The sequence below is a fragment of the Balaenoptera ricei genome, chromosome 10 (assembly GCF_028023285.1).
Source record: "Balaenoptera ricei isolate mBalRic1 chromosome 10, mBalRic1.hap2, whole genome shotgun sequence".
Classification (NCBI taxonomy): Eukaryota; Metazoa; Chordata; class Mammalia; order Artiodactyla; family Balaenopteridae; genus Balaenoptera; species Balaenoptera ricei.
Window position 1 is genome coordinate 9,320,655 of NC_082648.1, and position 27,070 is coordinate 9,347,724.

General features: G+C 44.9%; 1 protein-coding gene across 5 annotated transcripts in view; it reads left to right on the forward strand.

The window, feature by feature from the left end:
- Positions 1–27,070, forward strand: part of ETV6 (ETS variant transcription factor 6) — a 280,275-nt gene that overhangs the window by 117,663 nt on the left and 135,542 nt on the right. For 3 of the 5 annotated variants that reach the window (XM_059935312.1, XM_059935316.1, XM_059935311.1), the window contains exon 2: positions 21,981–22,110. The exons of 1 other annotated variant lie outside the window; for it this stretch is intronic. In XM_059935312.1, coding sequence (XP_059791295.1) covers positions 21,981–22,110 — 130 coding nt within the window. Of the gene's footprint in view, positions 1–21,331; positions 21,443–21,980; positions 22,111–27,070 lie in introns of those variants that run through there. One more of the 5 variants, XM_059935313.1, reaches the window with a different exon arrangement.

The window sequence follows — 27,070 nt, forward strand, 5'->3', positions numbered from 1 at the left end:
AAAGCAACCATGAGGGTCCCCCTGCGTAAAGAGACATCCTTCGGCCTTGCAGTCCTAACCTTCAGCCTGGCCTGGTGCCTTAGAAATGACCTAGAAGGTACTGTGTGAGCAGTGCAGTGCACACTTTAATGCCACTTGGTAGCAGATTCAAAGCACGCGGCCATGGCATCAGGGAAAGTCGCGATAAGTAGGGATATCTTTGTGTCTACAAGTTAAAAATTCTGCTTTCTTGGTTGTGGTTTGTTTTTTGTTTTGTTTTTTTCCCTCCTGTCTACCCTTTTTCTCTTTACAACAGAATATGGTGAAAAACGAAAACCAGAACTGATCACTACCTGATTTCTGAAACAAGAAGTGTGATTGCAGATACTTCTGTTGGTCTCAGATTTTCCATCTGAAAAATGAGGTTGCTGGTCTCGATTTCTAGGGTCCCTTTCTGCTCAAACTTGCTGTGAGGAAAGAAGCAGGAAGTAGGGAGCCAGAGAGGCCAGAAAGAAAATGGACTCCATGTCCTTCACTAAGCTCTACTCACAAGGAGGACAGTTTCCTTTCAGTATAAATCTCTCCACCCCTTCTTCTTCTTCATCTGTTGTTTGAATGTGCTGCTTTTTCAGGCATGGGCAGCTGCCCTGGTTCTCTGGCTGTACCTGACACACAGACATCCCTTCCCCTTCCTGCCTCTGGGCAATCTAAAGCAACTCTTGTTCTCCTAACACCCCGACACTGGGCCTAAATACATGATCCCAGATGTCAGCATATGCTCTTTTCTATTTGAATTGCTCGACTACAGGTTTGCAATCGCCTTGTGAACCACTAGGACCTTCAAAAACTTTCTAATCTATTTCTTACCATCTTATCTTCCCTGAGTCCATGGTACCACTTTTAATTTTGCCAAAGATCCTTACTCCTCATTTTGGGGGAGAAAATGTAGAATCATGGCTTTGGAATTTGACCTACCTTGATTCAGATTCTAGCCCCACTTTGTCGTGTGACATTGGAAAAACCAGGTTCTCTTAGCTCGCTGAGACTTGGTGTCTTCATTTATGAAACAGAAGGGTATCATATCTTATGTTTCTGGCACATAGAAGGTGCTGAATATATTTGATTGACCTCTTCATTTTCCCTTAGCCCATGCTCCCTGACACCTCACCTTGTTTCCATTCTTTCCCTTCTGTTTAATTTCAGAGGTTACAGAACAGGTGTGTGTTACAGGTAGCGTGAGTGCGTGCTGATTGAGTAAGCACACCAGGCCCGCCTCCTGACAACTCACACTGGGCTACACTGCCCCTGAATGTTTATGCAACCAGCTGGGAAGGAGGTGGCATTAGCAAGAGCCAGTACCTCCACGCAAGGAACGAAATGTGCTCGTTATCAGAGCAACACCGGCGCTTCCCACACCACCCGCCCTGTGCTCCGTGATGCTGAAGAGTTGATCCGCGAATCCAGGTGCAGCTGATGCTGAGAGGCGGCCGCCTGCCCCGACCCTCATGGCAGACGGCTGGGAAAGCTCTGCTCAGCAGACGGCTCGGCTTGACGCTCCAGCTGTAGCCACTCACATGCTGCGCCAAAGAAGCAAAGGCACGTTTTCTCTTTGGGCAGAGCGTGGGTAACAGTGTCACAGAAAGTACATTGAGTTCTCTCTCCTCGAGTATCTACCCAATCCAGAGACAGGGGTTGTCTGATCGTCCTAGGACACACAGACCTAGCAGTGGCCACTTGCGCTTATTGCAGCATCTTTATTGGAATTGAGTCTTTTTTTTTTTTTTTTTTAATTTATTTATTTGTGGCTGTGTTGGGTCTTCGTTTCTGTGCGAGGGCTTTCTCCAGTTGCGGCGAGCGGGGGCCACTCTTCATCGCGGTGCGCGGGCCTCTCACTATCGCGGCCTCTCTTGTTGCGGAGCACAGGCTCCAGACGCGCAGGCTCAGTAGTTGTGGCTCACGGGCCCAGTTGCTCCGCGGTGTGTGGGATCCTCCCAGACCAGGGCTCGAACCCGTGTCCCCTGCATTAGCAGGCGGATTCTCAACCACTGCGCCACCAGGGAAGCCCTGGAATTGAGTCTTTTGATTTCCTTTTTCCCTGTTTTTTTCCTGCTTGAAAACAGATGGTTTGCAAAGGCGCTTGATAGTGACTTAAGCTCTCTAATGGACAGTAGTTTTACATGACCATTTGTGTCTTTCATCACACAGTCCTCTGTGTAATTATGTGATATCTTGAGCCTACCACAGATGGAGCCCCTAAGCCACCTCAAAAATGACCATCTTTGTATGTGTGCATATCTGTATGTCCTAAAGATTTACCACCACGCTGGCACGTGTTCTTGTCATTGATGCTTGTTAAGCTTTTCATGTGCTACGCCCTGTGCTGAGTTCTAATGTGTTTTCTCCTTTACAACCTTTTGAGATAGATGGAACCAGTGTTATCATTATCCCATTTTATAGATGAAGAAACTGAGGTTTGGGGAGCTTAAGTCACTTGTCCAGAGTCATGCAGTAAGTGCAGGAGCCAAGATTCAAAACAAGCCTGAGTATCTCCAAGCTATAGCTCTTCACCACCACCGTCTATGCTCAAAAATATTTTTAGAACTGAATGGAGAAATCTAAGGGAAAGGAAAGCACGGTCCCTAGATTTTAATATCTTTTGTGATAACCATACGAAATCTTTCGTCTCTTTCAAATGTCGTTGAAATGAAACTTGAAAGGCTCCATTTTTCATCTTCTACTTAGTAAGAATGGGCAGGTGTCTTGGTAGTTTGTGATGTGTGTCTCGAAGCTGGCCCCTTGTAGTGACGCTAGTTTCTGCTTCCAAGCCTCCTCCTTCCTTCCAGCTCCTTGTGTACCAGTGTTTGTCTGCTGCCTAGGCCACCTGCCCCTCCGTGGGTGTTTGTAGGCCCGCCTATATTCACACGGCAACTTCTACTAAAAGCACCTTCACCCCAACATTGGCACAGATCGGGGGTCGTGGACCTCTGATTGAATAAGCCTCAGGCTTCTTGATGCCCGTGTGAGCTAGGGCTAAGGGAGATGGTCTTTGGAGTATTTCTTCTTCTTCTTCTTTTTTTTTTTTAAATATTTATTTATTTATTTATTTGGTTGCACCAGGTCTTAGTTGTAGTAGGTGGGCTCTTTCATTGTGGCAGGTGGGCTCCTTTGTTGCAGCTCTCGGGATCCTTGGTTGTGGCTCCTGGGCTCCTTAGTTGCGGCTCTACAGCTCCTTAGTTGCGGCATGCAGACTCTTAGTTGAGGCACGTACGTGGGATCTAGTTCCCTGACCAGGGATCAAACCCGGGCCCCCTGCACTGGAGTGCAGAGTCTTATCCAGTGCGCCACCAGGGAAGTCCCTGGCGTACTTCTTAGGGAGATCAGAGTTGGTGGGTCAGCTAACGTGATTTCTAGAATAGTATGGATGGGGTAAGGCTAAAAAAGGGTAGACCCATACCAGTACCCAGATATCCATGTAAATGTGTCTCCTTCAGAGTTTCAAAAGTAGTCACTTAAAAGACAAAACATTTCCTTGAATTGTACACCCCTTGCTTGGTGCCAAGGAAGAAAGGACCTAGGTTTTGCTGTCCGTAGGCTCTGGGTTCAAAGACTGGCTTGTAACTTATTAGCATTATGTAAGCTATGCGGCGTTGCTGAATCCCAATTTTTTTAAGTCTTTTTAAAATGGGGATTTAAATGTCATGCTTATTTGATTGCTGGGAAATTTCACTGAAATGTGATACGTGTCTGTTACATAAGGGTTGACAGTAAATAATACTTTCTTTTCCTTTCCCCTTAAGTCATCTTTTCCCCTTTAGACATTAAGTTCCTTAAAGAAGACAAGAGTTTTTTTTTTTTTTCTTACTCATCTCCATATTCTCAGCATCTAGCAGTATCAGACATGTATTTGCTGAATCAAAGAAAAATCTTTCAGAAAGGTCTTCAGACCATTTGTTCATTCACTCACCAGTCGTTAGTCATGTATGTACAGTGTATCAGGCACCGTGCATGGAGGAATTCAGTCAACAGCACAGATACAGTCTGTGTCCCCACTCTTTTCTAGTCTAGCTGGGAGAGAAACATTTCACAGATAATTAGAGCAATGAACAACTTAGGGCCTTGAGGTGGGAGTTAAATTTTGGACGTAGCTGTAATCATTTGGCATCAAGTCCAATGAGTAAGGCTTCCCAGCAATACTTGAAACTGTTCTTGGTCAGATCCAAGAAATAGCAATACACTGGTACCTGTAGTTGCTTCTGAACGTCCCGAAAGAGGTGTCTTTAAAGTATTTTTGAGGAATGATGGCAGCATTGGGATGAGTATAAGCACGTTATTAAGTCTCTCTCTCTCTCTGTCTCGAGGCAGCAGAGTTGATGAGATGGGATCCTTGGAGGGAAGGTGTTCCAGGAACATGGACCGACCTGGAATAAGGCCTAAGAACAAGTCATGTTAACTGGGTAATAGGGCAGTGAGCATGTCTCCTGGAGAGGAGAAGAAAAGGAGAAGGGCAGTGCTGGCAGCTTGTAGCAAGATTTTTATGTAGACAGTTGGACTTAAAACGGTGTCCAAAAGTCACTAGATGGCCCTAGGGGAAAACACGGGACAAGAGGTGAGTTTGTGTTGGCATCGAGAAATGCACTGAGTGAGATTGTCTAATAAGGCTTATTCATTCATTCAGTAAATATGTAACGAGGGCTGCTATGAGCCAACAGGCACTGCCCTGGGCGTGAGGGACATGGTGGTGAGCAGGACGGGCAAGGCCCCCTGCTCAGGCCAAGTTTTCTGCCAATGACAACCTTCCCGTCTGGGTGAGAGGGAGGGCCTGGGGCTCCAGTGTGGTTTGGGGGTCTGAGAAGCACGTGAAGGTGAGATAGACCCCCAGCCGTGGACATGGACACAGGAGAATGAAAGTCCAAGCTGCGGCAAATCATCGACCTCAAAACAAGGAACTGTGAAGGAGGAGACCTAGATCCAAAGTCAAGGGCAAGGTCTGCTGAGGACGTCAGGCAAACATGGGCTGGAGAGACTTGACCTGGCACGAGGCAGGATGGGAAGTCCCAAAGGGGGACCCACAGCTGAGTCTCTGGATGGGGAGGAAATGCTAAAAGCTCTGGGTAGGGACGGTAGAGTAAAAAAGCTACAGTCAGCTATAAAAAGTTTTCTAAACACCCTTATTGAACTAGAAAGCACGTATTGACAGTGGTTTGAACTGAGTGGGGTTTTTGTTTAGGTCTTAGGATACTCAGGACCATTCAGAGATTCCCAACTTACCAGTGTTTGTCCTGTGATCTGGATGTAACACACTCGAGGCCAGCCTCTAGAAATTAGACTGATGTAGTTTTCTAGTCTGAACTGAGGAAAATTGTACCAGTTCTTCTCTTCCCAATGATCTAATGTCTAATGTTTGTACATAAAAGGGTATAATGTAGTGAGACAGTGCATGTTAATTTTTTTCTTTTTTTTTGCTCTGGATGAAAGGAATGGGCAAGTGAATCAGCACGAGTCTTTGGACCTCGGTCTGAAAGCTCTGGAAACCATGGCATAAGAATAATAACATCATGGTTGCCATGGCCTTTTTACCTATTTTAACTGAATCAGTTTACTTAGAACCTTATCAATCAGTGAGCACAATTGTCTCCATTTTGTAGCTGAGAAGACTGAGGTTCAAGTCTGCACCTCCCCCCTTTTTGTAGTTTTTGTAGTTTTAGAGGGAAGAATCAGTGTGGAGGATATGGAAGAGTGTTTGTTCAGGGTTCTAACTTATGTTGTTTTCTAGTCTTGCCAGTGGGGGAAAGCAGATAAGGATGGTTAGCCTTGGTGAAAGGATACGTACAAGTTTCGTTAAAACTGTAAGGTTAGTTTTAGTAAGAGGCTGAGTATTTGGGGGAAGGGGATGTGCCTTGTCAAAGGTCCTTATGGAACATTCTTCCTTTCAAGAAGGTCCTTCGGGTGCAACGTCAGTCACAGCCTAGGGAGCCTGTGTTCCTTTTCAACATCTGCTGTACCTACTGCGAGGAGTCACGTCAGGCAGGTGAGGGCGGGTCTGAACCAGACTTGCTCTCAAGGGATGTTGAATCATGTCTTTTACTCCTTATGGAGCTTTCCTTCTGCTTTAATTCTGTTTTCGCCTAATTAGATACACGTTTCCTATGATGAGGGCAAACTATCTTTTGAGAAGTCTAAACCTCGATTTTATGGTTCAGAGTTCTAGATGGTAGAAATAATTAGTATTCAACCACGTGCCCCAGAGCTTTAGGAGTTACAGCTGGCTTATATTTCTGGGCATCTCCTAAGGATTGTGGCCGAGTTCAGGAATGACCCAAATGAGGACAGTGACTGTTCACGTCGGGGAGGAGAGCTGAAACTCTGCAGAGTGACGTCCTGCACGAACTCGTTTTTCAGCTTCCAGGGAAATTGGTTGGGTAGTTAAAGGGAGAAAGAGAGAGAGACATATTGAGAGAGAAGAAGAAAGGAAAAGACTTGACCTGATGGAGCCTAAACCCCTGTGTATTTTTGCTGAGTGCTCAGAGCTCATTGTCTCTGAGTACAGGGGCAGGAAGGACATCTAGCCCCTTCGTCCTTCTCTATAAATGGCTGTCAGTCTGGATGACTCTAATGACTGACTACTGCAATTGGAGAAATGAAGGACGAGGAACGTGGGTCATCTGTAGCCCGTGTCCGTCCAGAGTTTAGGATGTTCCTGAAAGGATGTGCGATCGCGTCCCACCTCATCCTCCATTCATCCCCGTGCAGTGCTCGCTGCCCCAGGATCTAACCTGCTGTGTACGATATGGTCACTAGCAGCTCCATGAGGCTGTGAGCACTAGAAGTGGCTAGTGCAGTAGAGAAACTGAATTCTTGACCTATTTAGTTTTTTTTTTTTTTTTTAGTTAATTTATTTATTTTTTTGGGCTGTGTTGGGTCTTCGTTTCTGTGCGAGGGCTTTCTCTAGTTGCGGTAAGCGGGGGCCACTCTTCATCGCAGTGCGCGGGCCTCTCACTATTGCGGCCTCTCTTGTTGCGGAGCACAGGTTCCAGACGTGCAGGCTCAGTAGCTGTGGCTCACGGGCCTAGTTGCTCCGCGGCATGTGGGATCTTCCCAGACGAGGGCTCGAACCCGTGTCCCCTGCACTGGCAGGCAGATTCTCAACCACTGCGCCACCAGGGAAGCCCTATTTAGTTTTAATCAATTTGAATTTTAAAATGTACTTGAGTCAGTTATTAAAAATCTTTAAAAATTTATTTGGAACAGCGTTGGGTGTGCGAATTTACCTTTTCGGCTGTAAATTCTGTGAACTATAAAGACAGGTCAAGTATTTGCAGTGAAAATTTAGTGTCTGATTTGAACGGTCATGTAAACTAGACAGTAAATTTCAAGGACTTAGTACAAAAAAAGTAATATATCTCAATAGCTTTATATCTTGATTATACGTTGAAAGAATACTTTGGATATGTTGGGTTAAATGTAATATATTATTTAAACTAATTTCATCTGTCTCTTCTGCATCAACTAGAAAATGTTAAATTACACATATGGCTTGCATTATATTTCTGTCAAACGTGCTTGTCTAGATAATGCCTTAGGGCATCCATTGGAAGTGTGATTAGGACTTCCTATGGGAAGTTGCTAGACTTCAAAAGTTAGAGATACATTTTCCCCATTGTGTTACTGTGGTCTTTTATAAGGATGGGTATATGACAGTTGAGGGTTGGAAAATGGGTTTTAATAGGAGTAAGTTCATTGAGAAGATAGTTTTCTTCTCTTCATCAGAATGATTTTCAAATGTTTTTCACCCACTCAGAAACCACGGATTCTCTTGAGAACAAAGAACTATATACTGCATCAGTGCTTTGTCATTTGTGTCTGCCTGGTTCATTCACCTTTTCTTCAGGCAGAAGTCTTGGTGATTGTCAGCATAGATTTGATTGGCTTGTGGCAGGGAATATAAAGTAATACAACTAGAGAGGAATTCCATAGCAATAAAGGAAATATTAACCTTTTTCTAAGCTCCTGTTTCAACCCTACAAGCTCCAAGTGATTTGTAGAGTCCGTATTTCAACTTTTGGTTAAACTTTCCAGATCTTCCTATTGATAGGTTTCAGTTGTTGGCAGCTCCATGTCGGAACTGTTGACACCACTGGTGAGGCTTGGCTAGCGATGCTGTAGCAGGCTTTCACAGGGTAGCTTGCAAGTTGCTTCTGAAAGACGCAAAGAAAATTACAGCCCACTCTAGGACTTTCAACACCTGAGTGAACTTCAGATGATAAAGCCATCTTCATGCCACAGTTCTATCACTGTTCTAGAATTGTATTTTGCTTAAAGGAAGAAGAGTAAAATACTAACAACATCAAGATGCTTGGAAACTGTTGAAAATTTTTTTTTATTGGAAGGACTTCGGTTTCCAGTGGCTTCTTTGGAGAATGTTTTTTATCAAGGAATGAATAAATAAATCAGCTAGGTTCTTGAGCTACCCTTCCCCTTAAGGGCCACTTTTTACACAGACTTTATCATGCTGACCAAGAGTTTAAACAACACTAGAGACAGAAGGTAACTCCAGAGAAAGATGACATCTTTGGGTTTAGGACTCTGCTCCCTCCAGAGCAGTTATGGGATTCGTTCAAGAATCTTGTCAATCCTTCCACCTCAGTTCCTACATCTGTCAAGTAGGTTTTGTGCTGGTTTTGGTGACATGACTCCTAGGGGTGTTAGGAGGACATAGCAGCCTGTCATGGAAGGACTTTCAACTATCTTGGTGAAGACCTTAGCGGGCTGGAGATTTCTACTCGTTTAGGGTTCCAAGATTTTATTAAGAAGTCAGCTGCTTGGAGGTCAAGGCCTTCCTCCAGGTTATAGGCAGTTGACAGTTCACGTGCAAAAATAAAGACCTAAGCGCTAGTAGCAAGGTTACTTTGGGGAAAAGATGTATCCCACTCGCCATTTTCGAGTGGCTCACAGGCAACCCTGACAGCCATCATGGGGATCATGCATCTCACCTGGGGAAAAGAGGCTCCCCGAACTCCAAGCTGCTGGATGCTTGAGCCAGAAAAAGGGGGTCTGGGGCCTGAACACATGAAGACAGACAGACCCTTCTGGGTGTGGGGAGGGGGAGGGAGGGCAATCCGGAAGTGGAATGGGTTTTCGTTCCCTCTAGCTTCTCCATCGTTACCCTTGTCTTGGCCCTGCTACACACGTCAAGTTCTTAGCCGGTGCTAAGAACATGAGCTCCAGGTGGAGCTCTGGAAAGTGAAGCTGAGCAGCCTCTCCGGGGGTGGGGCTGGGGGAACTCCAGAGGCAGTTGGGAGAGAAGAGGAACCACTGCAGACACACCTGTCTGGGGCACTTGTTCCTCTGTGGGTCAGGTAGTCATCAGGCAGGAACTTCCTGTATTACACCAATAATCTCTATTTTATGGTTAAAGGCAGAACAATAGCAATTTATTCAGGAGGGAAGGACAATTAGCAAATGGGTTAATAAGGTTTCTAAAAAACTACTGTGAAAGATAATCATTTAGCATGTGTCTGGATTTATTCTATTTATGTCTTGATTGAAGATACTGATTCTCAGCCTTACCTCTCTGCATATTGGAATCCGATGAAGAGCTTTAAAAATATTGATACCTGGCTGGTTGACTTGTGTACTGGGATTTGTTTTTTTTTTTTTTTTTTGGCAATTAAAGACAATCTTTTAATTTTTTTATATTCTTTTTCGTATTCTTTTCCACTATGGTTTGTTACAGGATATTGAATATAGTTCCCTGTGCTATACAATAGGACCTTGTTGTTTATCCATCCTATATATAATATCAATAGTTTGCCTCTGCTAATTGATAACTGGGAATTTTTTTTTAAAGCTTCTCCAGATGATTCTGATGTGCAGCCAAGATTCAGAATACCTGATTTAAAAAATGTATATTTCCCAAATGATTAGATGATCCTGAGTCCCTGAAGTATGTGGAAACTCAAGCATATTTTTCATGTACTGTCAAGCACAATAGTTGTAATGAAGGCACAGGATCTTATGTAAAATAAATGATTAGTCTTAACAACAGGGCTACAAGAGCGCAGCGCATAAGTTTCTTTATTATTTCAAGCCGCTTCATATTCTGTTAATGACTGTTGTCATCACATATACACACACGCTTCTATATTTCATTCTCATTCCTGTCATTAAGTTTTTAGAATGCTACTAATGCTGGTAGCATTTCTCATAATAATATTCACCTTGTCAGCAGAACTTGTTTTCAATCATCAGTTGTCAAAAAAAAACCCCAAACTCCCAGGTCTTTCTAACCACGACCACAGTGGAGGGAAGGACGCCTTTTCTGAGTTCCTGTAAGGAGTCATGTGTCTAAAGATCAGGGACCGTCTATGGTTTCTGACAAAGTATATAAGAAATTACTTGCCGGGATGGTTATTACTTCTGGAAAAGTTTTTCTAGAAGAGGAGATGCAGGTGCGTGACCCTCTTAATCCATGTTCAAGATTGTGTATTGGTTACTTCTGAGTTACAGAGGCTGCAGGTTGGGCAGGCAGATAAATTCTGCCTTGATTCTTCAGTCAGTCATATGTGAGGTCATGGTCCATCTTCAGTTGAGGTTTCAGTTAATTTCCCACTCTACACCATGAAGACGGGTTTAATTCTTACGGCACACGTAAAAAGTAGTGCTTTATTTGGGACTTTACAAATTTCTCATTGTAATGATGCGTTGCATTTATAGAGAGCCTTTGTTTCAAGAAACGCGTAATATTTCACAAGCTTCATGTGACTTATCTTTAAAATAACATTATGTGATGGTAAAGGTTGGGTATTTTAATGCCAGTTCCTCAGACGGCATACGCTGAGGAGATGTTGACATTTCTTTTATGGTGCTTTTCAAGTATAGTGTTCTTAATAAGGTTTTGTTGAAAATTATATTGGTAGGAAACATTTTCCCAGAGACATGAATCTGTACCAGACCTCATTTGCACTTGTTACTCTAGGTATAGTTTACAGGGCTTTTTCTATTTCTATTTCTTTGTCAGCCTGAAGCGACCCAGGGATTTTCTGATACATGTAGAGCAAGGGAATTCGTTCAACTTGACCCTGGCAGTGGTTGTCACCCAGCCTTCTCCTTTCCTGATTGAGGTGTGTCGGGGGGCCGGGTTGTCTCCTGGTTCATTGGAAATGGGCAGCATCTAGTTAGGACCTTGCGGGACTTCACGCAGACTTCAGTGGGGCTGTTATTTTAGAGACTCTCTTCAGCATTTCTCTGGATTGCCCTCATTTGAACTAGAATGCAAATCTTGCTCTGGTAGCCTGTTTTTAAAGCCTCACGTTTCTCATTCGGTGTGTGGTCCATTTCAGCTGTCGACATTTTGTAAAGATACATCACAGGACAAAAAGTCTTTTCAATTGTAAAGGGGGTCTGAGTTGCCTCCCTTCCAATCACCTCCAGCAATCAGCTGAGGGTGTGAGTTTAAAAGCTTCTCTTTCTCTCTCTTCCTTTTGTAAGACTTTCATGTGCAGTCACTCACGAAAAAAATGAAGATGGACTTAAGCCCAGAGTGATGCTGTAACAGAAAGAGGAAAGCTGCTTGGGGATGGGGAGAACGTTTATGAGGCACGAGAAGACAGGTGGAGAGGGAGGGAGGAATGTACAGGTTCAAAGCATCCCTTCGGGGCTCTTCTGCTGCTTCCACCTCTGGTCTCCACAGAAGCCTGGCCCTCATCCTTTCCTCTGTCCCAATCTTAAGGTCCCATGAGTCCCCCGGGAGCTCGTACCCAGGGGCACGGGCAGGTAGAACATGTTTGGAAGGTATCTCTCCTTTGCGGGGAGAAATTGAGAAGCTCTCTCTAATGGCGCCCTTGATACAACTAAATAGTAACACTCGCAGTTGATTACTCGTTAGCCCCAGGCAGGGACACTGCAGATTGGCTAATTGTAATAGCCAGACCATTAGAGCGAACAGCATTAATGGAGGAGAAAGCAGCTAATCAGGAGCCGAACTTGGCCTCACTTTGTTGTGGCCAGGATATAAGCTGCTGTTCATTTGAGTACGTGTTTCTTCTGCTGTTAGAATTAGTTAGGAAGAAAGGATTCTGTGACCCTTTTTCAAAAGGTGGATCAAAAGCTTAGGGGCATTTGTGGATAAATCCCACAGCAAGACGGTATTTTTCCCAGAGGTGACACCAGCTGGTTCTGTATGAAGTCACACCACCTTTCTTATACTGAAGCGACCCCACTGTCAGTAGGACATGCGCTTCTGGGGTTTCCAGTAGCGGTGATGTTTGTTGCCGAGCTCACCTAATCTCCACCTTAAAAGAAGTCATCTGTATCCTGGCAGGGATTAGGGGTGTAATCTGGGCCATCGAGTGGCGTGGCGTGCATTTCATTTTCCCATCCAGGTCTAAAGCCTGTGACCTTGCCTCCGTCAGCACTGGGTTCCAGCCAAATGAGCTAAGCATCCTTCAAGCACAGACCTCCCTGTGAAACCACAACCTGGCATGAAAAGGAATCACAGCTTGAGATTCTGCTTACTACTACTCATGTCAGAAATATTTAAGAAATTCAGAAGAGGAAAAAAAAAAAAAAAAGATTCATAGCATCTCAGGGTTGGAAAGGATCTTAATTAAAATGTTTTAAAATTAGGACAATAAAGAAAATCTATTTGAGTTTTTGTCTTTGGTGCTTGTCTTCGAAAGGGTTACTCCAAGTTGTAGATACTAGTAATTTTTCTAATTATATTGGGTAGACCCCTCGGATCGTGTGAGGGGCCTCTGGGGACCAGTTGATGGAGAAGGGGGAGAGTGGTCTTCCTGTTTTGTTTGGCTCTGTTCTGCCCACAATGTAATTAATAAGCATTGACTCGCCAGGAGATAGAAGATCACGCAGAAGCAGCATCTTGGACTTAGTTATAAGGCACCTTCAAGTTCTACTTGAGTTAATTCCCAGCACAGGAACACCTTTAAGAGTCACCTTTCAGCCTCATCTTAAATTGGCTTTAAAGGGAGCAGTAATCAGACACAGATTCCTAGGGCACAGGTGTGTGTGGCCGGCCCTGCCCTCTGGGGGGCTAAGGGGAAGCCTTCGCTCTGCCTTATACTAGCCCTTCTGAATTTGAAGACATCTATTTGGATCCTTTCAGTCTTTCCCCGCCGCAAGCCCCCTGAGTGCCTCCATCACCCCTTCCTCATTTGCGAGAAGGGGAGGGTGCATCTTCAGACCCCTGGACCAGCGTCGTTGGATGGCAGCCACTGTGATTCCCAGAGGCAGACTCGCTCCTCCCGGGTTCGGAGCTCTGCCCACGAACAGGCCCCGAATAAACGTTGACGGGGCCTTTCCTCCTCACTGCTGCTGTTCGTCTCACCTGTACGTTCAGATCTGCTGCTCTTGGGTAAATGGGAAGGTGTTGAGTAAGGGAAATGGTTTTTGTGGTTGTCGAAGAAAATGTTGGAGAGAAAAGGAACACGGTTTTATTTAAAAATCCCCTAAGATGAGCTTTCAGTACGAGGTAGAGTCCTGAGAGGCGCCAGCAATCTGTAAATGCCCTGACGGCTCTGCTGATGGGGCCCCACAGGTAACACCCATCCCTGGATGGATTCTAGTGTCTACCCCCGCTCAGGGGCCACGCCAGGAGAACTCCCCTCGCGCGTTGCCTTTAGTCCCCTTCCTTCAGGTGAAGGCACTGACGCCCTCCGTCTTTGTTCCCAGTAGCAGCAGCAACAGGCTTAAGACAGTCAGCACCCTGGCTCAGGGGCCTCCGTGGAGCGACCCTCGGGGACCCCACTGGAGTTCTGTGAGGAGTGAGGGCACAAAGCAGTGAAATATTCCAAAGCTGCAGCTGTTCTTACAAGCTTGAACTTACCTCGTGGGAGTCACCATTAGTTGTGAAGCCATTGTTGACGGGCTGGCCCTACTTCAATGTAATTTCTTATGTCTCCTCTTTTTACCAGCCGTACCATCTCCCGAGCTGGTGACTTGAACAGATTGCTACCCCCCTGCCATCTTCAGATCAGGTTCATCATGTGGAATGGGGGTCATGATGCCTTCCTTGCAGGGTTATTGTGAGTCTGAAATAAAATAAAGGCGTTGTGGGAAGTATATTCCAAGCGCTCCCTTAATGCTAGCTTCCCTCCCTGGTTGTCGCAATGACTGTGTTTTCCAACCAAGATTGGGACATATGTTCTGAGGAGTGTAAGTATTTATGTATGAGTACCCATATGTATTTATGGGTAAAGTGATGCAGAATTTTTTAAATTAATTTTTATTGGAGTAGAGTTGACTTACAATGTTGTGTTAGTTTCTGCTCTACAGCAAAGTGATTCAGTTATACATATACACATATCCACTCTTTTTTAGATTCTGTTCCCATATAGGTCATTACAGAGTACTGAGTAGAGTTCCCTGTGCTATACAGTAGGTTCTTATTAGTTATCTCTTTTACATGTAGTAGTGAGTATATGTCAATCCCAGTCTCCCAATTTATCCCTCCCCCGCCCTTTCCCCCTTGGTAACCATAAGTTTGTTTTCTACATCTCTGACACTATTTCTGTTTTGTTTGCAAATAGGTTCATTTGTACCATTTTTAAAGATTCCACATGTAAGTGATATCGTATGATATTTGTCCTTCTCCGTCTCACCTAGTATGATAAGCTCTAGGTCCATCCGTGTTGCTGCAAATGGCAGTATTCCATTCTTTTTTATGGCTGAGTAATATTCCATTGTATATATGTACCACATCTTCTTTATCCATTCTTCTGTCAATGGACATTTAGGTTGCTTCCATGTCCTGGCCAGAATTTTTAATATTGGGGCCATCTTAGAAATTCTAGGACTTAATGGTGGTAGAAGTCATAATGCCTGGTACAGGCCTTGGCTCCTAATAGATGCTTGATGAATGCTGAAAGATTTCATAACAATCATAGGGAGAACAAAACCTTAATGACCTTTTACAGCAGTGCTTGATTGCACGACCTATTGCTAATGCTTCTTTTTATTCATCCAATTGTGCATCGATAACTTAGTTCTGGGCAAAAGAAAGACTTAAGGTGCTTTGACTTAATTGTATCTGTTTGATAGACACAATACGCTGTCTTCTGATTTAGGGTAGAGTAGCCTTAAGAAGGGGAGGAAAAGGACTGTCTATTTCAGTTCTAAGCATGTAGGAATTTACATAGTTCAGATCCCGAACCATCTTTTTCAATGTCCAAAGCAAGAGCACTCCTTGGACAGGTGAAGCCGGGCTCGTCAGAAGATCCCCACATCAGTGTGAATGTAGATTGTGGGGCATACCCTCCCCCCCAAGGGCTGAATGGGCGTCTGGGTGACCAAGGGAGATAGCTCCAGAGACCAGGAGTGTAGCTCCTGCCCATCCTATTTTCATGGGGTACTCCCATTTTTCTTGCTGGAAACGACTGTAAGCATGTTAAAAGCCAAAGACCAATTGGGGGTGTAAAAATCTGATGACTCAGCACCAACAGGGATGTTTCTCTCAGGAGAGGAGCTGGGCACTAAGAGGGAAACTGGCTCGGGTCACTTGTTTAGACGTCTCCTGGAGCCTCTGTGGGAGGGAAAGACAACATCACAACTTCACTGCTGTGATTTGATGGACCTGGTTTTCTACTTCGCAATTCTTATTTGAATCCCTCACATCCTAAGCTATACTGTTCTCACCCCAGATCCTAAAGTACCCTGTTTCTTTCTTGAAAGCTGCGAAAGATATCGTGGACTGTGGCTGTGTGTAAATTTAGCAAAGAAGAGTGACGTTTGCATCTTTCCGCAAGTCCTTTAAGTTGATCTTGCTAAATTTGGGGGTGAGCAAAATATTCAGTGTAGTTTTTCAAGTGAAAGAACTTGGCAATCAAGAGTGCGTTAGTTTAGGTTGTTGTGTATTCTGTTTGCACCCCTGGCACCAAAAACCTAGAAAACTGCAGCTCAGAATTCAGTCTTGTTCAGTTTTTTGGTGATGCGTTGCTTTTGCTTATTAATGAAAGCTTATTTAATGAAAGCCAAAGCCACCACTTTGAATTATTCTGCAGCCAGAAGGGTGTAGTTATATAATTGTGTATTCAGACTTCAGTTGAGTAAATCTCAATAGATAGTTTCCCATAGGAGAGATTTCTTCTTTTAGTCTACAGAAGATGACTGTAGTAGAAGCATCAGCTTTCCCAGGCAGCTTTCCTAAAAATCTGCAGGGTGGAAAAGAAAAGGAAATCCTCCCCTCAAAATATTGAATATTACTAGCATGACCACTGTACCTGTGGTGCCTACTGTTTCCCCTTTTGTCTGGGTTGCTGGTTTTCAGTGCAGTGAAGGGACACCTAAGTGTAGCAGGATGAAAAGTGCACCTGCAGCATTTTTACTGTATTTCCTTGGGAAATGGTCCATGGGCACCACTGTTTCCATGACACTCTTTGTCCTCAAGACTTTACACAGGCTTCAGAAACCATCACTGGGGTAATCCTGGCATTCATAACGGGGATGGGGGCTATTTCTGGAAAAAGTTCCTAAATCATGGGCATCTCAGCTCTACAGTCAAGAAATCTTTGAAATTACCTCTAAACCATCTGTTTGCAAGTACTGTTGTCCCTTGGTATCTGCAGGGGGGTTTGGTTCCAGGACCCCGAGGATACCAAAATCCACGGATGCTTAAGTCCCTTTTATAAAATAAAATGGTGTAGTACTTGCATATAATCTGTACACATCCTCCCACATACTTTAAATCATCTCTTTATTACTTATACAATGTAAATGCTATGTAAATAGTTGCCAGCACATGGCAAATTCAAGTTTTGCATTCTGGAACTTTCTGACATTTGTTTTCCCCTGCATGTTTTCAATCCGTAGTTGGTGAATCCCCAGATTTGGGGCGGTGGACTGTACAACCAGACTTTATTTCTGTTTTTCTCTATTACAGAAATGCCTTATCTTTATTTCCAGAAGGTTAGTATTTAATGGTCAGTAAGCTCTAAATTTCTCAGCCTTTCAGCTTTTTCAAAGAGTTAGTGACGTAAAAACAAATGTGTAAACGCGCTGGGGGATCCCCATGATTTATAGAAGCTCTATATTAAATAATTTTGAAAAGGAAAGCCTTTTTTGGTGATAATAATATTCAGTTTTTATCTCTTGTCCGTAAAAGGCAGCCATGGGGTGGGCGTGGAGGAAGGAGAAACGCCACTCTCCTACTGAACACAAGACATATAAGCTTGGTTTACGCAGTAGTCACAGGTTCTAAGCAGTTGGTTTAAAAATGAGCAGAATTATTAAGTATTATTAGAGAAATGCAAATCAAAACTACAGGGAGGTACCGCCTCACACCGGTCAGAATGGCCATCATTAAAAAATCTACAAATAACAAATGCTAGAGAGGGCATGGAGAAAAGGGAACCCTGCTACACTGTTAGTGGGAATGTAAATTGGTGCAGCCACTATGGAGAACAGTATGGAGGTTCCTCAGAAAACTAAAAATACAGTTGCCATATGATCCAACAGTGCCACTCCTGGGCATATACTCCTGGACAAAACTATAATTCAAAAAGATACATGCACCGCTACGTTCATAGCAGCACTATTCACAATAGCCAAGACATGGAAGCAACCTAAATGTCCATTGACAGATGAATGGTTAAAGAAGATGTGGTACATATATACAATGGAATATTACTCAGCCATAAAAAAGAATGACATAATGTCATTTGCAGCAACATGGATGGACCTAGTGATTATCATACTAAGTGAAGTAAGTCAGAAAGAGAAAGACAAATACCGTATGATATCACTTATATGTGGAATCTAAAATATGACACAGATGAACTTATCTACGAAACAGAAACAGAGTCACAGACACAGAGAACAGACTTCTGGTTGCCAAGGGGGGTCGGGGAAGGATGGATTGGGAGTTTGGGATTAGCAGTTGCAAAAACTATTACATATAGAATAGATAAACAACAGGGTCCTACTGTATAGCACAGGGAACTATATTCAATAGCCTGTGATAAACCATCATGGAAAAGAATATGAACAAGAATGTATATATATGTATAACTGAATCACTTTGCTGTACAGCAGAAATTAACACAACACTGTAAGTCAACTATACTTTAATAAAATAAATTTTTAAAAAAATGAGCAGCCTTAGATGGGCACCTTGTGACCCTTCATGGTCGGGGATAGAGCTCACTTTCAACAGTGTGCTTGTAGCAACCCTAACTCCGCATTCCATTTAACGTTTTGAAAGCTTTTCTATAATGGTTAGTAACATTTACATTTCATCCTTTGCCTAAAACTATTTTTAGCCTTATTTTCTCCTTCCAGAGCTTTGTGCTGCTCTTCCAACCCCCCTTCTCAGAGGTATTACAATTGGCCTTAGAAATGGCAGTGTTCCCTTTTCTTCCGCCCGTTGGTTTGATAGGTTGCGTCTGCACGTTTGAGAGCAGCATGTCTCCTTTTTCAGCATCTAAACAATAATGTAACCACATCACGGCATTTTTAGTCACATCATTGACCTCTGCGGGCAGTGTATCCCCCTCCAACGCTTGAATGCATTAATGTCACTGTCGGCAGCATTTTAATTTAATTAGAGCAGTGGTTATAATCCTCTTGGGGAAATCGTTATTCCCCTCTGTAATGTTGAAATAAAACACCTCTGGTTTTCATCCGACTGACAGTTTGCTCTCGAGGTGAATGCGCTGTAAGCGGGTACTCCCCTTCCCTTCCTTGGGGTTGGACCAGAGGGGCAGTTCTGAGAATAAAGAGGTTTCCGTTACTGGGGGGAATCGGATGTTAGTCTCTTTAAGCCCCTCTGCCTGGACGTCTCCATCGGAGACAGCAGTGTTTTTTTCATATTTCTAACTGCTGATAGTCTGATGATTGTGCCACGGTAGATGTTAAGTGCATGGTTAGAATAACAGATTTTAAAATGAGGACCACATGAGTCACCCTAGAGATTGACAGAAAGAGAGACAAGGGACATAAGTCTGGTGGGGGATGCCCAGGTGTGTGCTTGCTTCTCCTCGGAAAGGAGCCCACACGCCGGACGGCGTCCTTTCCGGGGTCCCCTGAGTGCTGTGCTGGCTGCTAAACCCAGGGTCACGGTAGTGTAACAGCCGCTAGCAAATTGCTCAAGACCCTAGAAGCACATTTTGCTTTTCCCCCTCTTGGTCAAGATACCCACCCTTTCTTTTGTTACTGACACATCTCTTCATTGAAACCTTTGAAAAGCGCTTCCCATCCCAGGCTTAGGGTGTCGCAATGTTGCTGAGTGGAATCCATCATCAGGAGTGAGAGGCATTCAAGTTCCACAGTCACTCGGTGTCTGGCCTTCTCTTTACAGGTTTCATCGTGAAATAGCGAGGTTGTCTTCATGGGGAATTGTTTGCACGTGGGGGGGTGTGGCATAAAAATCCGAGGGCAAGCCCTGAAGTGTGGCGTTCAGTGTAGCAGGAAGGACTGGGAACCACACACAAATGTAAACACACAGGGGGCTGCCTGCAAAGAAAGTACAGTGAAAAGAAGGTACAACACAACGATGATTTAGCAAGTCCGAAGATATACATTCTAAAGGTGATACCTAGCTTGACTCTTTTTTTTAAAGTATTTACTTATTTATTTTTGGCTGTGTTGGGTCTTCGTTTCTGTGCAAGGGCTTTCTCTAGTTGCGGCAAGTGGGGTCCACTCTTCATCGCGGTGCGCGGGCCTCTCACCATCGCGGCCTCTCTTGTTGCAGAGCACAGGCTCCAGACGCGCAGGCTCAGTAGTTGTGGCTCACGGGCCTAGTTGCTCCGCGGCATGTGGGATCTTCCCAGACCAGGGCTCGAACCCGTGTCCCCTGCGTTGGCAGGCAGATTCTCAACCACTGTGCCACCAGGGAAGCCCTAGCTTGACTCTTTTATCAGCAGGCTGGAGGTCTATTTCCCCACGCAATAAAGTAAAATCTGCCTTGAGGGCTCCATCCTTGATGGAGTTGGTGAGGGTGAGGGAGCGGGGAGAGGTGGCCTCTCATTCCTGTGGACTAGTTATAGGATCTTGTAAGTTTCTCCTTGCTTTAAGAGAAAGTCACCGTCTTAGGAAATGCCATCTTCTTTTTTTCTCACACTCATGGCATGCCATTTGAAAGCTCTCTGGCTGCACCGTGTTTTCTTCATCAACAGTTTCAGTTCTGCAAAAACCCTAACAAAACAGAAAGCTATTTCTGGGAATAAAGTAACGGTAGATAAAGATATCGAGATGTATATTGGGACTTGGGTGGCAGTGGGGTGTTATTCAGGGGTTGAAGTGTATGGAGAATTTGTTAAACTAGAAAAAGACTATGTTTAAAATGTTTAAAAAAGCCTATCTTACCTTGAAAAACCCCTAAACAGATTTCGTATGTTTCCCATATGTGTGTTTGTGTCTTTGACTTTTTCACCTCAAAAACCCCAAGCCAAACACCAAAAATATAACTCCTCCTTAAGTTAGAGTTACTCAGAATATGTGTGATGTTTGGTAAAGTTCAAGAAAAGTGAAGTTGAAGGTTTTGCCTCTGGGTGACCTTTCACAGGACGTCTCCATTGATCCAGAAATGAAATCTAGGGTGTATGTGTCTGCCCTTAATTAAGAAATTCACCAGGAAACTTTAGGATGTATGTTTAAACAGAAATATTCCAAAGGCCCTAGTTGCCGGTAGAGGATGCCTCAGGGAAGGTATTGTGATTCCATTCGGAAATTACAAAAATATGTATATATTCATTTAAAATCGAAACTTCCTGCCACAGCTGCCAAACTTTCCAGGTTATGAGCAGAAGAGAAGCTTCAGTTTGGTTACAGGGCTGGGGGACTCCCCTGCTTCCCTTTGCATATTTGATGGAGTATAAAATGTTAGAGAACTCTTTCCAAAACGTAAACACCCCTTTCGTTTTATTTGAATCTGTCATTTTTCTTTTGCTCGGTTTTTGTTTTCACAACGGCACGTTACCGATCTCCTCCCGCCCCATCTTATTTTTGGACCATGTGTGTCCCACTTTACTTTGCCCTGTTAAACCACAGAAACTAACAGAAGTTGTGTTTATGTGTGGACTGCAAGTGAAACTAGTTGGTATTCCTCGATCTAAGATGCAAATTGCACTCCTCTCCCTGCTGTACACCATAGTTGGTTTCTTGCCATTAGTTGCCACGTTTTTAACTTAAAACTAATCCTTCCCATCCCATCCAGTTGTTTTAATTGATCTAACAAACGCCGCCTGTTTGAATTTAAACAGTGGATGTGCTGGGTCTCCCCTCCCCCTTTCCTTGTCAGTTGAGTAAGAATCTTCTATTAAACCATACTTCCTTAAATGCAGGTTATTCTTTGCATGAGCCCTGAAATGCTTCAGAAGGAAAGGAATTATTGATTCTCAGATGGAGCATGAGGGGACAAGGAGATAACTGTTGATGTGGCAGATAATTCCCTGCGATGAAGGGAAAAAATGAAACACTGGAGATTTTTGGTGGTGGTAGCTGTGTCATGAGATAGGTAGGTGATAGACAAATCTTGCTCGCAGATTTATTAACTAAAATCTCGAACTTATAAGCCATCACTTTGGGCTCACCTCTCATTGGATCTGAGTGTGGAATCCTACTTTGATTAGAAGATGGGGATATTGCCAGAGAAGAGGGAAGGTGGTTTTAATGTATTGGTGACATTAATTATGTGACCGGAAGAGTAATTTTTGAGAGAGGAGTCTTTAACGCCATTCTCTTAGACATATTGTTTCATTCCCTTGGTCTTGCCTCCCCTCTTTTTACTGGAACAAACAACTAGTACAGAGGGGAAAAAAAAAAAAGGACACCTATTTAGCCGAGTGCAAAGGAAAAGCCCGATTTTAAACCTTTCCCGCGTTTTGTTACAAATCCCTGATGCTGGCGATCTGAAAGACAGCTGCACAGAGTGTCTAGAGAGGGGACCAGGGCCCAGACGCCCCGAACCCGCCCCCTCGCGGATGTCAGCCCTCAGTTCCAGGCTTTCATTGTCTTTTTCCCCCCTCCCCTCTTGCTGCCCTTCTTTTTAACAGCAGGAACGGATTTCATATACACCCCCCGAGAGCCCGGTGCCCAGTTACACTTCCTCGACGCCGCTTCATGTGCCAGTGCCCCGAGCACTCAGGATGGAGGAAGACTCGATCCGCCTGCCCGCGCACCTGCGTGAGTGTTCGCGCGCCCGGGGATGGACGGGGTGGGGATTGGACGGGACGGACGGACCGACAGCCGGACAGAAGGATCGACCGCTGTTGCGGGGGGGGGGGGGGGGCGCCGGGGAGGCGGGGCTGCAAGCCGGGCAGGGGCGCGCTCTGAGATGGTTTTCCCACGACCTCCCGAAGCTGCTTTGGCATCGTTCGCCCCCTCCCACCTGCAAATGGCTTTGAAAAGCTTGCGCTTCCTGGCTGTCGTTTCTCGGCGTGTTCATTTCGTCTCTGACTATGACATACTACCCGCTGCAGCTCAGCAGGGCGTCGGGGCCTCCACACTTCTTGTGCTGCTGGGGCCAGGCCCCAAAGCACCCAGCGCCTGTCCTTTCCTTTCTGTCTGTCTTTCTTGAGCTGCCACCCAGCGCCGATGACCCGGCATGCCGAGCGCAGCCGGGGAGAATGCACCACCTGATTGCCACCCTGGTCGCGGTGTCCAAGAAAATGCCAGGTCCTCTGGCTTGACTGTTAGCCTCAGGGCACGAGTCCGGGTTATGGAGGACATGACATGGCAGGGCGGGGGTGGGGGTGGGGGTCACCTTGGCCCTTCCCTAGTTGATTCCGCATGACTTGCATGGTGGCCCAGTTGTACTTGCCGTCTTTTCCGGGCGTGCTTGTGCTTCCCAGGTTATTCTGCCCCTCCTGGTCCATCCCTTCTCAGAAAGCGGGAGGTTGCCTGCTGAGAGTGGGGAGAGGATGCAGGCTTCTCTTTCCTCTCTCTGTGCTAATTCGGCGGATCACATGACTGTGATGCTGGGAGGTACTCGGGGTGCATTGCTGGCGTACCCCTTCTCCCCGACAGTGAGGATGGTGGCCGGGATCCTTGCAGGGAGTTGGGGGCCATGAGAACCCGTCCCCTCCTCCAGCTTGCTGCATCCATCAGTGTTTACAAAGACCCTATATACTAGGGTCAGCACACTCCAGCTTCAGTCTACCCTCTTCTCCACACTGAACTTTTAAAGAAGAGATTGGGACTGTGAAGGTGCCATGGTCGTGATCGAGGGCACAGTTGTACTCAGCAAAATGGAGTTCTGTGGCACCAGTGAGTGTTGTGAGCAGACAGCCTGGGAAAGAGACCACTAATAGCCTTTTTTTCCTCCCCAAGCTGTTCTATGACCAAGCTATTCACTTCAGGACCGTTCACTTTGGGGTGGAACATACTCAGGCCATGCAGAGAAAGCACTCCTGCTACCTAATCTTCAATTATTTGTTCGACAGATAGTTACTGATTACCTGCACTGTGCCAGGCACTCTTCTGGATGCCAGGATACAGAAATGAACAAAGCAGACCCCACTCCTTGCCCTTATGGAGCCTGAAGTCTCCATAAAGAGAGAAAAAGAAATAATGAACTCCTGTCCCAAATAGGCTGAGGTTTCATGGCTTTTCCTTCCTGTACTTTGACACAACCCAGCCCCCAGCCCCCAAAAAGACCCTAACTCTTGGTTTGTCTCTGGATGACTTCACATATGTAAGCTCTTTTACCATAGAACTGCCTCTCCATAAAAAGTTACCATGGTAAAACGAACTAACAAACACAACGAACTGACCATCAGGAGATTGTAATTCTTAACTAGTTCTGCTGTTAGACTAGCTGTTTGACTGTGAGTCAGTCCTCCTAGCACTCAGTTTTCCTACCATACAGAATTGTGATTGGACAGGAGAATGTTCAACAGCCCTCTTAACTTGAAAATATTATGATCTCACCTAAGATATCATTTTCCCTACTTGGAACTGTTTCTTCCATACGAACACTTTAATTTTTTTCTTGGGTAGACAGTTTCCTCATTGAGTCACAGCGGTGCTGCTTACCACTGTTTTGTCAGGCCCTGCCATGTGCCTAGCACACAGTCAGAGTAGCTAATAGCTATTGTGGGATGCCTCTCTCCAGACACTATGTGAAGTCCTTTATGGAAATTATTTTATTTAATTCTCACAGCAATCCTTGTAGGTATTTTTGTTATATCCATGTCGCACGTAAGGAATTTAGGGCTTAGAGAATTTAAGTAACCTGCCAAGGTCACACAGTCAGTAGGAGATAGAGTCAGGGTTCAAACTCAGCTCTGTCTGACTCCAGAGCCTGGGCTTTTATCTATTAGGCCATGTTGTAAGTGTGTTTAATAGGTACTTCTTGGATGGATGGATGAATTCAGGGTTGACAGTTAGCCGCTATTCACTGATGTGGCCAGAGGGTTGGTTTCTGGCTGGAATCTGTTCTAACTGGTGGATCAGTTGTTGAATAGTTTGCATATCTCCCTTGGATGGATGGATGGGTGGATGGATACCCACGTAGAGAATTATCAGACATAGAACTATAGCACATCACTGCCGGCCTTAGAACATAATCAGTTGTTAGGTTAGGGATTCAGGTCATGGTGATGATTTTGCCTGAATGCTCCTGTCTGGCAGCCTGACTTCAGAGCCCTCCTTGGAATCTGCATCAGCCCTATTGTATCACCATTTGTTCCCACATCTGGAATGAATCCTCTGAAAGTGGAGGTTCCCAGGCTCTGGCTGTTTGTCCTCGGCTGGGACTTTCCACAGGAGGCTGAGCTGCCCGCCTCGCTGTCCTGTTCCAGCACTCGGCTGCCCATCGTGCTGTTTGAGAAACGTCTCCTGGAGTGCCTAGGATGGTTGAGGCCGTGTCGTATACTTGAGGATGCATCCCAGCTGGGTTTCCAAACCGAAAAGAAAATAAATATTCTAACAAGGGAATTGGGTTATTGCTGTTTGAATCTGGGATTCCAGACAATTCCCAGTGGAATGCTCATGGAAAGTACGGGGAAGAATCCGAAAGCCAAGACAGCAGCAGGACATTTATGGTATTGCTGGGTTGAAAGCATTTTTAGCTGCTTGTTTTAAAGAGATACTCACCAGACTGGTATGCCTCCAAGTGGCTTCTTTTCGCCCTCTGTCCTCATTGATCTCCAGATAAACCCTTTCTCTCTTAACCCTTTCTTTTTCTCCTTTCATTCTTAAATCAATAGATAGCCTTTCCTGGTTAGGGCGGAAGGCAGGGATCATAATATTTAAGGTTCTCGTACTGCAGGTTTCTCACCATTTTGTTCTGCAAACACAGGGCAAGCTGAAGACACAGTGTGACAACTTAGGAAGCTGTTGAGAAGTAGAAAGTAATGGCTTTTCTACTTGCCTCTGATAAAAAAAACAAAAACAAAAACAAAAGCGATAACTGGGGCAAGCACGAAGTGGTGATTCTAGAGGACTTGAAAGGGACAGACAGGGACAGTCTGGGCCAAGGAGAGGAGGGGGAGCCAATGGGAGAAGGGCCAGCCCCGTACCGTCCTGGTCTGGCCTCCTCCCTGCCCTCTGCACCCCCAGGAGTCTTGCGGCAGCTTCCTGGAACTTCCTTGTTGCACCAGGAGAGCAGACACAAGTTTGTTTATTGAGAAGATAGAAAGGTTTTTTTTCCCTCTTCCTTCCATGTAGGGTACTAAATTTTTTTTTAAAGCTTGAGGCTAGAAGAGCTGAAGTGTGACAGTTACAGCAGGTAGGTGAAAATGAAAAGTTCCATTCTTTTAATTTATTGATTAATTTATTTTTTGGCTGCGCGCGGCATGTGGGATCTTATTTCCCCCCCCACCAGTGATCGAACCTGCGCTGCCTGCTTTGGAAGCATGGAGTCCTAGCTACTGGACCGCCAGGGAAGTCCAGAAAAGTTCCATTCTTTAAAGGGAACGTAAACCTTTCATGGTACCTTGAGAACATTTACAGGACCGTGGCGCCCCGAGAGTGCCTGGAGAAGATCACTCTTGATTCCCTGGGCGGTGAAGGGCCTCCCTGGGCCCTCCTAGTGTGAAGGAGAGACTCCCTCTTGTTTGTCTGCCCAGGGACCACTTTTTCTAAACTCATGGCCGGTGGGTGCCGAGGGGGCAGCAAAAGGTGCCTTATGAGCTGATGCCAGCCCTGTGAAATACTCAGCCTCAAATCGCACTGCCCCGGGCCGCCCACGTGACCACAATGCGTATATTTCAGATGCATGGGGCAGAATTTAAATCGCTAAACGCCTCTTCCTTATTAAATTCCTTTTAACAGAATCATCTCGCATTTAGTCGACAAAATTGCTTCTAATCACAGGCTGACGTGATGCCGCCTGCCTAAAGCCTTTGCCGTTTGCGGTGCCAGTTTGCTCTTCTAAAATTCCTGTGACTTGGTATTTAAAAATCGGAACCCAGGACTCATTCATCACATTTAATAGGGTTACGGTTTATGACGTTGCGGGTTCATAAATAGCCGTAATAGCTGCTCAGAGTTTTCTAGAGTCGGAACACCAGAAATAGTCCCTTGGCTCTCCTTCCTTTCCTTGTGAATCTTTCAGAATTCTTACATTACTGCTCCTGCGCGTGTGTTTAATAATTTAATTTAATGCCTTCCTTTGGAAACGTTACCTCGTGGCTCACCCCCTTGGGCGATTTTGCAGTCTCAGCAGAGTGACCGAGTGTAAGACAGTCACGAGACAAGCAAAGCTCGGTTAGAGCCAGGAGAGTGAAAAGAGATGCAGTGCCTCTCTTTGCTATTGAGCGGAGCAGCCAACAATTTTATATACGTTCAAGTTCTTTCCGTTCCCAAAGAAGAGGCAAAAAAAAAAGGGAATTAAGTATAATCTTAGTTAGTATTCTATATTATTATAAGTAACAAAATGTGTTCATATATGTGGTTTCATTTAATCATGCAGCAGTCCTAGGTGTTACTAATCCTCTTTTATGGATGAGATGACCATGGCTCAGATAGTTGCACTGAATTGTTCACATTCACATGGCATGTGAAGAATCTAACGTGATTTCTATTGCAGAAGTCACCATTTAGCCTTCTTAGGAGAAAACATAATGGCGGAGTCTCCCGGACTTGAAAGCAGAGGCAGTGCTGACCGTTGGCGTCTGGGTAGCCGTGGATGTGGGGAGTG